This window comes from Gallus gallus, chromosome 24 (genome assembly GCF_016699485.2).
Source record: "Gallus gallus isolate bGalGal1 chromosome 24, bGalGal1.mat.broiler.GRCg7b, whole genome shotgun sequence".
Lineage (NCBI taxonomy): Eukaryota > Metazoa > Chordata > Aves > Galliformes > Phasianidae > Gallus > Gallus gallus.
In genome coordinates this window covers 1489717-1504890 of record NC_052555.1, presented here as the reverse complement: position 1 = coordinate 1504890, position 15174 = coordinate 1489717, and the positions used below count along the sequence as shown (strand labels likewise).

The 15174-nt window shown below is 46.7% G+C and overlaps 1 protein-coding gene across 8 annotated transcripts in view; it reads left to right on the top strand.

Moving 5' to 3' along the window:
• Window positions 1-9345, top strand: part of APLP2 (amyloid beta precursor like protein 2) — a 41187-nt gene extending 31842 nt beyond the window's left edge. For 2 of the 8 annotated variants that reach the window (XM_040652050.2, XM_040652046.2), the window contains 7 exons: window positions 1181-1280; window positions 1834-2004; window positions 2593-2628; window positions 5443-5522; window positions 6318-6392; window positions 6850-7005; window positions 7787-9345. In XM_040652050.2, the coding sequence (XP_040507984.1) occupies window positions 1181-1280; window positions 1834-2004; window positions 2593-2628; window positions 5443-5522; window positions 6318-6392; window positions 6850-7005; window positions 7787-7888 (720 nt within the window). In that variant the 3' untranslated portion in view covers window positions 7889-9345. Of the gene's footprint in view, window positions 1-1180; window positions 1281-1833; window positions 2005-2592; window positions 2629-5442; window positions 5526-6317; window positions 6393-6849; window positions 7006-7786 lie in introns of all 8 variants that reach the window. The other 6 variants (XM_040652049.2, NM_001006317.4, XM_040652052.2 and 3 more) reach the window with 3 other exon arrangements.
• Window positions 9346-15174: the final 5829 nt, after the last annotated feature.

The window sequence follows — 15174 nt, the reverse complement described above, 5'->3', positions numbered from 1 at the left end:
AATTATGTGTTGGAGAGTTGGTCATCTCTGCATGCACTTTCATTTCTTTCAAGACCTTTTCATTTCTTTCAAGGCTAGTGGTATACCTTCAAGTCTTGTCTCTTTGCTTTTCTACCACTGATTCTTGCTTTCTTCTTGAGCTGCGTGTCCTCGGAAAGATTGATAATAATTGTGATGTTTACAAACTGTTGTTTGGCTTGTGATAAAGAATATGCAGTAGCATTCTCAGAGAGAACTTAGCATATCAAACGCAGTCTGTCCTGACCCTTTGTTCTGAAGCTGCCAAAGCCCAAGAGGGAGTGTGTGAACTGTATTCTTAAGCTGAAACCTAAACAGTCCTTAATTCATTCTGAAGGCTGCAGTGTCAACAAATCGACATGTGAGGGATGTGGGTGGTACAGTTCAATTTCCATTCGCTTTACTTTTCAGATGCACTTTAAGCTCCTCAATCGATTCCTTTGACTGACAAGCTGCCACATGTAAAATTAAATTGCTTTCATCCTTGCTCTAAAAGGTCAGGTACACGTTAGACTGTAAAAGAGGTCCATTCAACTCCTTAGCTTTCTCCAACATTTGGCTGTCTGTATTAATGTGTTTCTTGGTCTGCATGATCCCTGATTATGCAGCACCCTCTGCAGGTCAGGCTTGACTTCACTGGAGAATTTGATACACCAGGGAACGTGATTTGAGGTTGAATTTATTTCTCAAATGAAGGGAGAAAGCTGTTGCCAGTGAATGGGTGTAGTGGGTACAAGAAATGTGTGGTGTATCCTTCGTTCTGAAAGGCACCTTTGTTCTGAAAACAGAGGATAAATAATATTGTATGCTCCCTCTACACTAATCTTTTCTAGTAGTTGGGAATGATAACCCATTTAATAAAGCACTACTTGAAGTTGCAGCATGAAATGAATTATGACCGTATCTGGGATATGGAAAACAGCTATCTTCAGAGCTTCCAATGGAGAGCTGCTCACAGTGCAAATCAGCTGAGTCCTCTCCCTCTTCCTCTCTTTCTTTCTCTCTCCCTCTGGACTAGATGGACCAACAGAATGGTCCCATTCTGCTGTCTGTCATAGCAATTCCTCTAGTAGTAGGTATTTTACTAACTAAGTGGAGTATTGGTACCAATAGAGAGACTGGCAGTCTTTGTCTACTCCAACGCATTCATGTATGTTTGTAGGTGATGACACATCTCCGTGTGATTGAGGAGCGGATGAATCAAAGCTTATCTCTGCTCTACAAGGTGCCATATGTGGCTGAAGAAATCCAGGATGAGATTGGTGAGTGTCTCTGTGCCAGCTCCCTTGCCACTGCGTTAGACTAGGATCTGTGCCTTGAAGTGCAGAGGACTGCAGAAGGATTGCTAACTTCTTTGAGGATGCCCTAAACAATAAGCACGTGGGTGTAGACACAGGTACTGCAGGGCAGATATTCTGTGGGTTTTGCAACACAGCAGGTCAGAACAGCTTGTCCTAAAAACTTTCATTCTCTATGTCAAAGTCAACAACAGTCAGCATATTAAAGATGTCATTCAAAGGTAGATGAAAAAAGAAGCATAAAAATAAGCAGAAGCTTTCTTGTTTAATAGGGTTTTAATCCCCTCTTGCCACAGCCCGTGGCCAAGCCTGTGGGCTCTTATTTGCATTTTTTTCTGGCGGGTACCTTTAGTGAGCATTCCAGATGAGACCTCAGTGCATACAAGATAAGATAACCTGGCAGCCCAGAGGAGAGTTTGCTTTGCAGCCCTGCATCAGCTAGTTCAAACCATCTGCCCCTTTCTGTTCCTGCCAGGCTTCACACAGTTTGACTAAGATTGCCTCTTATTCCTTTTAGATGAATTGCTTCAGGAGCAGCGTGCAGACATGGATCAGTTCACATCGTCCATTTCTGAATCCCAGGTGGATGTCAGGGTGAGCTCTGAGGAAAGTGAAGAAATTCACCTGGAGGGCAAACCTTTCCGTCCGTTCCAGGTGAAAACATTCCCAGCCGTGCCTGAAAACGAAGGTATGTAGCACTGAAGAGTTGGGTTCACTTGCCTTACAGAACATAGGCACTGCTTTCTTAACTGCTAGGGCAGCTCAGTGGCGTGGGATGCTCCATCCCTTGGGGTCACTGAAGAGGAAAGCAGTTCCCCCAGCCTGTGTACACTGTGTCTGTTTGGAAGAAGTAGTGCTGCTACAGATTTGCACCGAGCTGCATTCTTGGTTTCCTGATTCTGCTCGTTGCAAAACTGTTTTCTCTCTTTCCATTTTGCAGGAAGTGTTAAGTTTTACTGTATAACTTGGTTCTGGAATTCACTGTCACTGTTTAACCAAAAAGTTCTCCTGTAAGTCTTTGTGCCGTGACCTTCTGAAGGGACACAAGAATTTTTTTCTTGTAATACCTATCTATTTTTTATCAGTGGGCGTTGACATCTGGTGCGTGTGTGTGTATTTATTTTAAAAACGCTTGGAGAGAGTCCTGAGCTTAAGGAAAGCTGCAGACTAAAAGCTTTTCCCAGGGTCTGAGTCAGAAATCACGCGCAAGCCTTTTTTCCTTTCTCTCTTAATCTCCTTTCTCTGCTATTTTTGTTTTTGTTTTCCCTCCTGCTAGATCCTCAGCCGGATTTGTACCATCCAATGAAAAAAGGTTGGTTCTAAGCTGCTCCCTCACAGTGCTTCTATCACTCTCCTACCTTCTCTGTGTGCTCGATAGCTTCATTTTAGTTTCATACTCACCTTTATTTTCATTTCCCTGCCCTCATTTAGTTTAGTAGCTTTCTGTTTGCTTGTTTAGGCCTAGTGTTAAAGAAACAAGCTAGTCTGAGTATCCAGTTGGTTCTGTGTGTTCCTTTCTGATGGGCTGGCAGGTGTCTCAGAATGCACAGATGAACTTCTCTGCCCTCAAGAAATGTGGGCTTAGCAGTCTGTCTGAAGCCATGCAGTACTTCATATCTCATCGTTTGTACTCAGATACTCAACACTTACCAAAATAAACCAGGCAGTGCTGGTGCTAAATAGTCTGAAGGCTGTTCTGCACCTGACAACAGCACTGAGCTGGGGGTCTGAGTGCCACAGCAGTCCCAGGCTGTATTTCCCAGCTGAATGCCCTCCTAGGCACTATGGGGGATATGTTCAGGAGCAGGTAAATAGGAGATTCCTTCTCTGTGTTTTCTCTGCATTCCTTTTTCACAAGTAGCATCTCTCCATACAAGCAAAGTCCCGTGTGATTATGTATTTCTCCTTGAGCTCATTATTGATTGTGTAGTAACGGTGTCTGGCTAAAAAGGGGCTGACTGGGCTCTAAGAGGGGCATGGAAATATTGATGTTCAATTACGTTGTGTGTCAGAGATACAGTCTCAGGTAATGATCCTGCCCAGCTGACCTGCTAACTGAGCCAGTTCCCCAAGTAGCAGTGGAAGGCTGATTGTCAGAATGCTGTTGCAGAGCAGTGGCACGTGTGGGGACTAAAGCAGTTGTTTTATTCTGCCTTTGGTTCCATTTGTGTTGTGCAGAATTTCAAAGCCAAGGATTTTGCTAATAGCCATCTAATGTGAGCACTGATAACGTTGCAATGTGGTAAAGACCAGACAGCTAGATACTGTCTGCATTACCAGTATTTCTTTACAAAAGTCACCTTCATCGTTATGGAGCAATGCACAACTAAATCAGTGTGCTGACCACACTGGAAAGAATTATGACAGCCTTTAGTTGGATTCTTGGTTGATGTGCTGTCTTGAAGATGATAAGTATAGGCTGTCCTTCTCCCCACTTAGGTAAATGGAAGTTTCTGATGATGTGGGGACAAAGGTTACATCCTACATTTCCCCCTTCTTCCTCTTTCCATTGAATTTCTCAAGGGCTGCCAGGGAGATCTGCTTATTTTGTGTGTGTGGTTATTGTGGGTTGATTTTTTCTTTCTTTTCCTAGGAAGTATATAACCTAAACTGCACCTTGGAGTTCTATAGAACTGGGTCTGTTATTGGGTACAGCACTGTGTGACAAACAGCAAAGCTCAGTGCAGCAGCTGAACTCCCAGCTCCAGAGACTGTTTTGTGCTGGCTCCTGAGAACTGAGTGAAGCAGCCATAGGCCAAAAGCTGGCACAGTAGTTCTCTTAAAAACTATTTGTGTCTAGTCTGTCCAGAAAATCCAAATCATTGACTTCCACAATAACATGACCTGCTCCAGCAGCCGTGGGAAGTCAGACTGGCAGTTGTGGCCGTGCTTGGAATCTGATTACAGTCTCCAAAGAGCTGTGAAGGGAAAGGGAGTGCAGCAGAAGTCTAGATGCTCCTTTTGGGAGGAGCTGAGTGAAACATCGGTTTCCTTGGCATTCTTGTGCAATAAAAAGCTTGTCAGGGTGAAAACTTGCTGTAAAGCCAACTGTCCTTTCCTTTGCATCCTGTCAAAGAACGTGTGCCAATTTCAGCACTGGTTGACGTCATGTCTCAGGCAACCTGCAAGCTCAGCAGCTTGTGAAGAAGTGCACACAATCACCTGCAAAACGTTAAGTGCTGTAGTCATATTTCCCCCACTCCATGCTCCTCCTTGGAGGGACCCGCCTGTAGCTTCCCTGCCTCCTGCTTTGCTTTAGGGAGGTGTGGATGTTGTGAAGGACATTACGTTGTGCGTGCTGGCAGTGGGAAACTTGCAGTCTCCAAACTCATTATGTGACAGTAGGTCGGAGTATCCTGCATCAAATTGTTGCTCATCAGGTCTATTTATAAATGCTTGAGATCAAAACAGTTTTATACAAAGCAGCCTTCTGTTCATTGATACTTTTTCAGCATCTAGTAGTTCTAGCCTAGAAATGGGTGCGTGATGTTCTGGTTCAAAGGCTAGTGTAGTACTTTGCTCCTCCTTTGCCCTGGGATTTATCATTTCTGGGCTCAGACTGGATTTGGGGCAGCAGCTCATTACAGAGCTGTACTGGGTGCCCTTGAGATTCTCATTCCTGAGATGCTCGCTGATGTGCTTGAGTCCAAAAGAATGAGTGATGCTGACCGTGCGATTGAAAGCGCTCCCTGTGTGCTGGCTGCCAGCAGAGAGGAGACGTGTGCTGCCATCTCGGGTCACTTTGAGGTGGTGGTGACCCTGGGTGACACTTGCAGAAAGGAACTGCACGCTCACAGTTTGTGTTATATGTTGTCTTGGAACTTCTAACAGCAGTACTTAACAGTACCGTGTGTCTGAATTTACACTTCAGCCTGTTTTGGTGAGTCCAGTCTGCTTCTCTCATTGCCACCTCATTTCCCTTCATTAACAGAACCTCCCTGATCACTTGTCACTGTAGCATAGCTTATGAGCTCCCCTTCTGACACAACAGCATGAAGACAGCTTAATAATCAGCGGTCCGTGCGGTTAAATGCAGTAGCTGTGGCAGCTCTACAAAGAGTAGGTAATCCTTCCTACGTGGTGCTCAGGGCTGACTGATGGTCCCTGTCTTGCTCTTTTGGTACAGGTTCTGGCATGACTGAGTTGGATAGGCTGTCTGACACTGAAGAAAAAGTGATTAACAGCAAGAAGAAAGTGGATGAAAATGTGGTGAGCCCTCCACCTTTATTTTATACAGCAAAGCCTGCTGCGGGCACTAATTAATAGCAGTGGCTTGTTTTCATTCCTCCTTCCTGCTAACAGAATGCCAGTGTATTCACTGTCCATATGGTGTGGGGGAGTCAGTTTTCTGACTATTGTAGGCTCTTAATACTGATTAGCATGAGAAGGGTGGGAGGGTGAGGGAAGGAGAGAGATGTGGATCTTTGGCAGTCTGAGCTGGTGAAGTGTCTGATTTAGTAATTGCTTTCCCAGGAAGGGACCCTTTGGTGTACCTTTGTTTTAGCTAGGTAGCTTTCTGTCTGAGCACACTGAAATGCTGTTGTATTCCACCTGCTTTCCCCTACACTTTTCATGGCAAGATAGGCCTCGCCTCATCAAGGTAGGTGATCCAGAAGGTGTAGCTCTATCTGCAGCATAACAAATTCACTAGGTCATAGTGACAGCTGCCTTACAGCAGTTGCCTGGCTTGAAAAAGAAAAAGCTGATTTTTGGAAGCCGTCTTTCAAGATTGTCCTATAGCCACATGTTAAATGACAGAAGTGCTGCGTGCAAGACGTTTTAATTCAGTTTGAGGTAGTCCAGACTTCCAAATGGTTGCAGTTATTTTCTCGGTTGGCTCTAAAAGTCGGAGATGATCCCACGCTTTGGAGAGCAGGGTAGAATGGTAGGTGGTTCTGAGCCCTTGCGAGTATTCATCAGAAGCCTCGTCTGGCTTCATGTTCCTTCTCCCACCTGTTTATTACAGCTCCTTTCATAAAACGCTTCTGTGACTGTTTGCAGGTAATTGATGAAACCCTCGACGTGAAGGAAATGATTTTCAATGCGGAGCGCGTCGGTGGGCTGGTGGATGAGCCGGTATGTACAGGGCTACAGAGTCCAGTGCTTGCTGACTCCCTGACACTGCATTTTGGTTCCCGCATGTTACCAAATTCCAGGGGTTCCGTGTGTTGACAGTGCCCTGGGAAGTCATGCAGAGCGTAATGCAGTGTGGCACTTCTGCATAAAGATAACAGTAAAAACATCAGATGCTAACTTGACTCTTTTGTTGCAAGAGTGCTTTGTGGGCTATGAAAGCACTGTGGGTCAGTGCTTGTCCGGAATGTCTAAACGGGGAAACAATTCTGTGTTCATTGTCCTTTTGACAGAAGGGGATTAAATATTTACACTGCCACGTATCATGTCTTGTCCTGTCATGTCTTGATACCACAGCTGGCTGAAGACCTTACTGCTGGCCTCCTTTTAGGTTTGCAGTTAGCACTGCAGCTCTCACCTCACTCCTTTTATGCCTGATCCATTGCTGTCTTCCTTGCAGGATAATGACAACTCGCTTCGTGATGACTTCAGTTTCAGCAGCAGTGCCCTCATTGGTCTGTTGGTGATTGCTGTTGCCATAGCTACTGTGATAGTCATCAGCTTGGTGATGCTGAGGAAGAGGCAGTATGGAACCATCAGCCATGGAATTGTGGAGGTGAGAAGCCACTTCTGCTCCATAACTGAGGATGAAAATAGTCAGCATTGAATCACATGCTGTGTGTAGGGGGCGAGGATGGCAGTAGGTGCCAAACCATCATCTGCTCTGCTCTCGGCTGGATGGGGTTTCACTCTGCCCATGCTGCCATCTTTGTCACTTATATATTAGCATGCAGGTAGCACTTGTCAGAGTGCCATGCTGGGGCCTGTCACATCACGGCTGTATTCGCTTATCACAAGGAATTCAATTAGGTGTCCCTGTCTGGCTCAGGATAGGATTTAACAGTAAATGAGCTTTTGAGGCAGTATCTTTAGCAGGGGAGTCAGTCAGTCAATCTGTAGTAATTTGTCCTCCCTGCTAATATAGCAACTCTGAAGAGAGTGATCAGCAGAACACTGAGAAGCAGCTTTTTCATAATCCTTCAGCTCCCAATATGCACATTGCTAATGGCAACTTAATGGAGGCTGGAGAAAGCTGCTCTTCCTTTGCTCAACTGATGAGGGAAGTGATAATGACCACTGTAATGAGAGAAATGGGTCCCAAATTTGTCATGTTAGATAACCTATTAGAAATCTGGGGAGAACATCCCAAGGGTGTGCAGAAAGCACTGACACCTCACCGAGGAATTCTGTTAAACGAGTAAGTAATTTTTGTAGCTTTCCTTCTTTTCTGTTTCCTGCTTGGTGGGTATTTATCCAACATTGTGTTAACTGTCTTGCTGTGAAGTAAGGCCTTCTGAGTGCCTCCTTTGACCAGAAAGCATCCTCTCTTTCCAAAGGTTGACCCAATGCTTACCCCTGAAGAACGGCATCTGAGCAAGATGCAAAACCATGGCTATGAGAACCCCACTTACAAATACCTGGAGCAGATGCAGATATAAAAGAGGTGAAGATACAGCAGCCCTGATCAGGAAAGGAGCAGGGCAGAAGGGCCAAAGTGGTCCAGCGTTTTGGATCAACTACTGACCAACCGTTGCTTCAAGAGGACTTCATCTTACATTCAGAACTCCTGGATCATTAAGACTATAATTACTACTGTAGAGTTGCAATTTCCATTCTTTTAAATGGGTGAAGAAATGATAATATAACAATATGATATATAAATCTCCTTAAATGGGAAAAATGGATCTATTGCAGATATTTGACTGAGATGTAGTTTTCTTTTTTTTTTTTTTTAATAATCTGAAAAATACCAGTTCTGTTGTACTGTTGTCTGATACAAGCTCTATATATATAAAATGGGAAATGTTGATTTTTATTTCTGATAGACCACCTGTATATTGAGGGTCATTTGTACCAGCCAGCCTTGTAAAAAGGAGACAGTTGTGGCTCTTCATTCAGGCTTTTATATATAAAGCAGTATTTTTTTCTTATTTTTTTCTTTTTTTTTTTCTTTTTTTTCTTTAAGTGAATTTTGCTGGGAGTTGCAAAGAGATTAATTTAGGGATAGGAACTATGACAGCATAAACAAGGAAGGAATTTGGAATGGTAACGAACAAAAATCCTTATAATGAGGAAAAAAAAAAAGGAAAAAAAGAAAAGAAAAAAAACCCATCCTCATACACCAGTGATGTGCACCCTGCTGCTTAGCAGTTTGGGCTCTAGGAATCAAGACTCCCTGGAGGCAAGGAGTTAAAAGGCTTCTAGCATCTCTGTTTATAGTTACTCTAGTGGAATGTTAGAACATGGTTTGTGCATACTGGGGTCTGCACATTCCCCTTTCAGATTCAGTTCTGCTTTAGAGTTGGAAGTTCCTGGTATTGAATTTAAATCCTCTGTTCTCAACCAGTTTCCTTCAGTACTCACCTGGCATTAACAGCCCATTTTGCTACTACTTTCTAATTTTCCCCAGCTCTCCTGCCTCACCAACATGGTAAGTAGTTAAAGAGGCGCAGTGCTTTGAGCCTTTGCATCTCTTCCAGTGGTGTTGGGCTGTAGGCACAGCTTTGGGTCTTTCCCAGAATGACAAATCACTGCGATAGGCAGCAGCTTGGGAGCTGCTGAACGTGGGGAGAGGAGAGAGGGATAAGTTGGGAAAGGGATTCTGCCTGCTTTAAGGGAAATTGGATGCAAGGCCCCGAGAAGAACAAAAGGGGTATCGTTCTGCTCACCATCTTGTCTTTGTAATGCTTGTATAGTTGGTGTTAATGCTCACGGCTTTTTTAAATCTGGAGGTTCTGGTAACCTGTGGTGTATTTTTTCTATTTCTCCTGTGACTTTACTTTCTTTTCCCTTCCATGTCTCTTCCCACTATGCACAGATTTACCTGCAAACTCCTTAGTGTGGTCTGTGGGGAATGTACAAAGTTTAAACACATCAATAAACACTTTAACTTCCAGATTGTTTCTTCTCTTTATTCACGGGCTTGCCTCCCTCTTTGTTCCTGCTAAACCTGGGGAGACCTTTTCCCACCTCTCCTTCACTTCCCATCTTTGAAGAAATGTGCTGATACTGAGATTGACTGCTCTGCCTTGCCCAGAGTCTTCTGTGGTACTTCCAGATCCTGCTGGCCTTTGCAGAGAGAAGGAGAGAGTCGGGAAAGGAAGACTTCCCCTTGGCTGAGGAGAATCTACTTGGCTAGAGATCATCTAGGCAACCTCAACACACACAGATCCGTGGGCTCCGATGTGATGCTGAGGGAGCTGGCAGAAGTGATGGCCATGAAAGGTCGTGGAGAAAAGGAGAGGTGCCTGAGGGCTGGAGGAGAGCTGCTGTGGCTCCAGTCTTCAAAAAGGGCAAGAAGGGGGAGCTGGGAAACTACGGGCTGGTCAGCCTCACCTCCGTTCCTGGGAGAGTGATGGAGCTGCTCATTCTGAATGTTGTCTCCAAGAGACTGGAAGAGAAAGAGGTAATCAGGACTAGTCAACATGGATTCACCAAGAGAGAATCATGCTTGATCAATCTGGTAGCCTTCTGTGATGCCATGGCTGCTGGTAAATGGGAGAGCAGTGGGTGTTGTGTACCTCGACTTCAGCAAGGCTTTGATGCTGTCTCCCAGAACATCCTTGCTAGTAAGCTGGGCAGGTGTGGGATAGGTAAGTGAGCAGTGAGGTGGGCAGGCACAGCTCGGCGTCATGGGATGCATTCCTGGGTAGGGAACCTGCTTTAGGAGGGGAGGTTGGATGAGGTGATCTCCAGAGATCCTTTCTGACCCCTGTGATTCTGTGGGGCAGTGCCAGGGCAGTGCCTGGGACAACAGACTGGCATTACATCCTCATGTTGGAGCATGGGTGGGTTGGAGATAAGAGGGCATTCAGGCAAACCTCAACGCCTGGTACAGTTTCACTGTGCACTTCTTGTTGATGGCCAGATTGGAAATACTTTGAAGATGTGAAGAGCCCGTGGCAGCAATTTGCTAATTGCAATTAGCATTTGCCGTATCACTTCTAATGGCTTTGTTTTAGGAAAGGAGCTTGAGTGTTGGGTTTAACTCTATTCCACAACACCTAAAACTAACAGCCTGTGAAGCTCACAGCTGTCCTTCCTTCTGTCTGTCATTTCTCTTCTCTTTTTTCCCCTCTTTGAAGTGTGACCTCAAGCACAAATTCTCCCTCTCTCACGTCTCACAGAAATGGCTGAAGAATCACTGCTGTTTGAGCACTGGTTTTGGGGACCAGGAGACAGACCTGGCCTTCCTTTGTGTTCACCTGGTGGTTCCCAATGGGTCTGAGCAGAGGGGAGAGGAGGCAGGAGGACACACGAAGCTCTGACAGCTTTCAGTATAACTGTGTGTTCTGCTTCTCCTTAGAATGGGCTCCTGAGCTCCACTGGAACTCCCATATTCTGGCTGAATTATTCAGACTGCAGGAATGAACAGATGCTGTCCTAGAAAATGCCGTCTGTTGCCTTGTCACAACTGCTTGGGAAAGAGTTCTGATTTTTAGCTGCAAATTCCGTTTAAATGATGCTGCGGATATTCTCAAATCCAAAGCTGTTCCTTGGGTTGCACCCTCAGGTAGGATGACCGAAAAAGAAATGCATGTAAGAGTCTGTCGATTGAATTCTAGAACTGAATTTGGGTGTTAGATTTTTCCTTTGATAATTTCTATTGGTCTCCCTGCAGTGGCAATGCTGAGTCACGGCCTGAAGCAGTGATGGAGCACCTGGGGGGAAGGCAGGGCCAGCCCAGGGCAGCTCAGGTGCATGCAATGTGCTGAGTGATGGAAGGGCTGCAGCCAGGATCCACCCCTTCCCAGCCCTCATTTAAGGGTTGGCAGTGGAGGTGAGGGGCATCTCACTGGAGATCCCTGCCTTCCAAAGGTAGGCAGCTTTCTTCCTTTGTTTCAGTGTCCGTGGCTGTTGCACTTGGGCTTATCCTCACTGGCTGCAGCCTATGACTTTGCTACCCGACTATTATTGCTGTGCTTTCCATCACATTATAGTGTTACACCCCCAAAATAAACACATCAGACCTGAATCCCAATGTTTGGTGATCACTGCTGAGTGCTCCAGATCAATTCCTTACAATGAATTTTGACTGCAGCCTTAGGAAAGGAAACAGTTGAGAAACGTGTGCTTGAAGAGCCCTACTAAAAAGGTGTTTGCTGTACGTGGTGAGTCTTTGGGAGCTGGGAACACAGAGCAGGGGAGGAAGTGTGGGATGACTTTGTCTCTCTGCTCATTAATAATTGCTCTGCTGAGGTTGTGCAGCGGGATAATGTGTATGGAAACCGTTCTGTGCCCAACAGTAGGTGGATGGTACGTGGGCAGATTTATTTTGCCAACCTCCTTTGTTCCAGCAGTGCTGGTTTAGCACTGAGCATCGATGCTTCTGGGAGCAAACTGCAGATCCCAAGGTTGGTGCAGAGGCTGAGGTTGGCAGCAGCAGGCAGGAACCTTTCTGTCTGGGTGCCTCCAGAGCAGTCGTAACTCGTTGTTTGGCATCTGTTCTCTATTGAGATGGAACAGCAAGGGTCAAACAGTGAAAGCAGACGAGCTGGGAGACAGCCTGTCTTTATAGGACATAATAACTTCTTGTCGGTGAGCAGAATGATAAAGAGTAAGGCAGGGAAATGGAAGGCAAGCGTTGCTTAATGCTGAAGTTAGGTGTTTTGGAATGTGTGAAAGTAGTGGAGCCTGAAAGAAATGTGGCTGGAGATGAGCATTGATCCCAGTGGTGGGCTGGTAAGGCGCACTGGGATGGCTCTGTTGAGGCAGACCCACACCCCCCTGCCCACACTGCAGCTCTGCTGTGATTTCCCACTGTAAGAAGTTGCTCGTGCTCTCTGGTCTCGAGCCCCCCTGGGACCCTGTGCCAATCAGCTGGCCATGAGCACAGCAGGGGATGGAGCCCAGGGGAGCTGTAAGTGCTGCAGTGCGTGAAGTCAGGACATCCTTAACCCATGCAGTGCCTGAGCTGCCTCTGCTCATGCTCCCCCCGTGGTCCCATAAGAGCCAACAGCATCGCTGCAGGTGAGCTGGGTGTCCCTTCCTGATGCGAGGGGTTAATGTGGGGTTTGGTTCTGCAGGAAGAGGTTAAAAATGCCCGGAGTTCTGTTGTATTTACCAGTGACCCATGAGCAGCCTGTGCTTTGTTGCAGGAGCACTTAACCTCTGGCCTGTGGGCTATCTGTGCGGTCCGCCAGGACAGCTTAATTCAGACTGCTCTGTTTGCAGCAGCAATCCTTCACTGAGAGCAGGCAGGAGGCTGAAGGAGGGGCTGGGGAGAAAACATCATTTATTTCTGAAGTTTCTCCATTTACAAGTGCCTGGCCGGAGGTCAAACTGCAGCATAATGGGTACGGTGGTCCTGGGGAGCCAACACAGCAGCTCTGTGCTCATATTTATGTATCCATTGCTGTCTGCTGGACGGGACAGTCCCCATCACTGCGCTTCAGCGTTACGCAGGAGCTCGGGTGGCACAGCATCACTGCACAGGAGAAATAGCTCCATTCACCTCTACACAGCTGACCTGGGAAAGAAAGGGGGAATGAAAGAAATTAAGAGGCTGTTGTGCCCAATTGCTCTTTTTCTGAATGTCCCTGGGGAGAAAAATAAAAGTAAATCCCATTTGTATCTGTGCTCGGGCAGCTGGAAGGGGATGACTGCACCTCATGCCTGCAGCTTGCATGGGCTGACACAGCATGGGAGACAGAAGACTATTTAAGCACACTGAGGAGTACTGATTGCCTTAGAACTCCCTTTAAATAGCAATGAGTAAATAATAAGAGTCATCTTCTGGCATTTAGCTATTCATATTCTGCCAGTTCCAAAGGCAGCCCCAGCACCACATTGGCCTTCCCAGCTACCTGCTCGGGTTCCCCTGGGGAAGCACTGTAACCCAGCACATGCTCAGCTGCACTCATTTGAGGATTTCTTTCCCCCCAGTGTTTCTCAGAGAAGCCCCCAGCACAGCCACCCCAAGGACAGCATCACAGCACGCTTCTCACCTTGCCCTGCTGAACAGACAGCTGTTACTGAGCTTCAGCTTAAAACCCAGCCTGGAACGTGGAATGCTGCTGCTCTGTGACAATATTTGGGCTCTATGCTTTACAAGGCAATTGCTCTTATCTGGAGCAACACTCGCATTACATCTTGCCTGCTTGCTGAACAGCCATACAACTGCAGCACTGCTGTTAGATACCAAAGGATGCCCACAAACACCACCAGCTATTCTGTGCCACACATCACCATGCCTGGCCTTTACTATCTTTCTTCCCCAACCTGCAGTTGCTCCTATCTGCAAAGCAGCACTGGGAGCAGCAGCTGCCCAAAGCACACACCGCTGCCCAGCAGCACCAAACATAACACACAGCAGCAGCTCAAGGGGAAAACAGAACATTACGTCAATGATGCCACTCCACTGCAAGTGCCACTGAGACTCAGCATATGATTCACGTGCAGCATTCGGGTCTACAGGCTCAGGAATTTCAGTGCTAAGACACAATTCTCACATCCCATAACCAAACACTGCAGGTGGGAGGCAGGAAGGCCACTGCTCCCCCAGCACAACAGGAGGTAGCAACAACACACGAGTGGGCATTACCTTCATTCCTGGCTCCAGCGGTGTCATTTAGTTAGGCATTAATGGCTTGCAAGCACGCAGGTGGAGGCTTTGCTTTGGGCAAAGGTAATTCCAGGAGCCCCAGACCGTGAGGACAATAATCCCACCTGGAACGGTATGTCCACATCACTGCTGCTTCCCTGGGGCTGAAACAGGGAGAGAACGTGAGGGCTTTGCAGGGCGGTGGGTGTCCTTGCACCAAACCATACTGCTACATCAGCAGAGCCCACAGAACTTCCTCACTGCTGCCATTGCCCTGTCATCAAGCTCTGTTGCTTCCCAGCTCGGGGCTAAAGCTGTAGAGGGAATCACTTCCACCTGCAGCTCCTTAGGAACTGCCCTACAGATGCAATCAGAGCTACACCAGTCTGCTTCTTTCTTTCTGTGCCATTGACTCAATGAACATGAGTGACATCCCTGCACCAGGCACTGCTATTGCCCAGCTCAGTGACAGGGCACGTTGTGTGCACAGCTCAAGGGAACCCTCAGGCATTCGCTCTGGGCACAGAGCTGATCTCATTCAGCACGCAGGCACGAGGATCATTAAGTATTTGCTCTTATTTGCATTTCTTCAAGGAAAAGGAAACATCTCCACTAAAACCTGAACTTTAACAATTGAAAACCGCAGTAAGAGGGATTCCACATTCTTTAGGTGTAACGCAATGGAAAGCACAGCAGTGATAGCAAAGAGGCAAAGTCCCAGGCTGTAGCAAGTGAGGATACGCTCAAATACAGCAGCCATACACACAGAAACAAAAGAAAAAAGCTGCTTACCTTTAGAAGGCCTCAGGTATGCAGGGATCTCCAGCAAGATCCCCTCACCTCCACTGCCAACCCCAGAATGAGGGCTGGGAAGGGGTGGATCCTGGCTGCAGCCCTTCCATCACTCAGCACACTGCATGCACCTGAGCTGCCCTGGGCTGGCCCTGCCTTCCCCCCAGGTGCTCCATCACTGCTTCAGGCTGTCACTCAGCATTTCTGCTACTCCAGGTAATACCAAGATAAGAAAAAACTGCAACGTGCAACACTGGTTGATCGAAGGGGAAAGAGGATTTTTTCCCTTTCTTTTCAATCAAAGTACATTACATGGGGTTGTAACCTCTGCGTTCAGCTTCCCATCAATGGCAGCCAGTCCATACCGAGCCTATTGTATGGCCCTGCCTC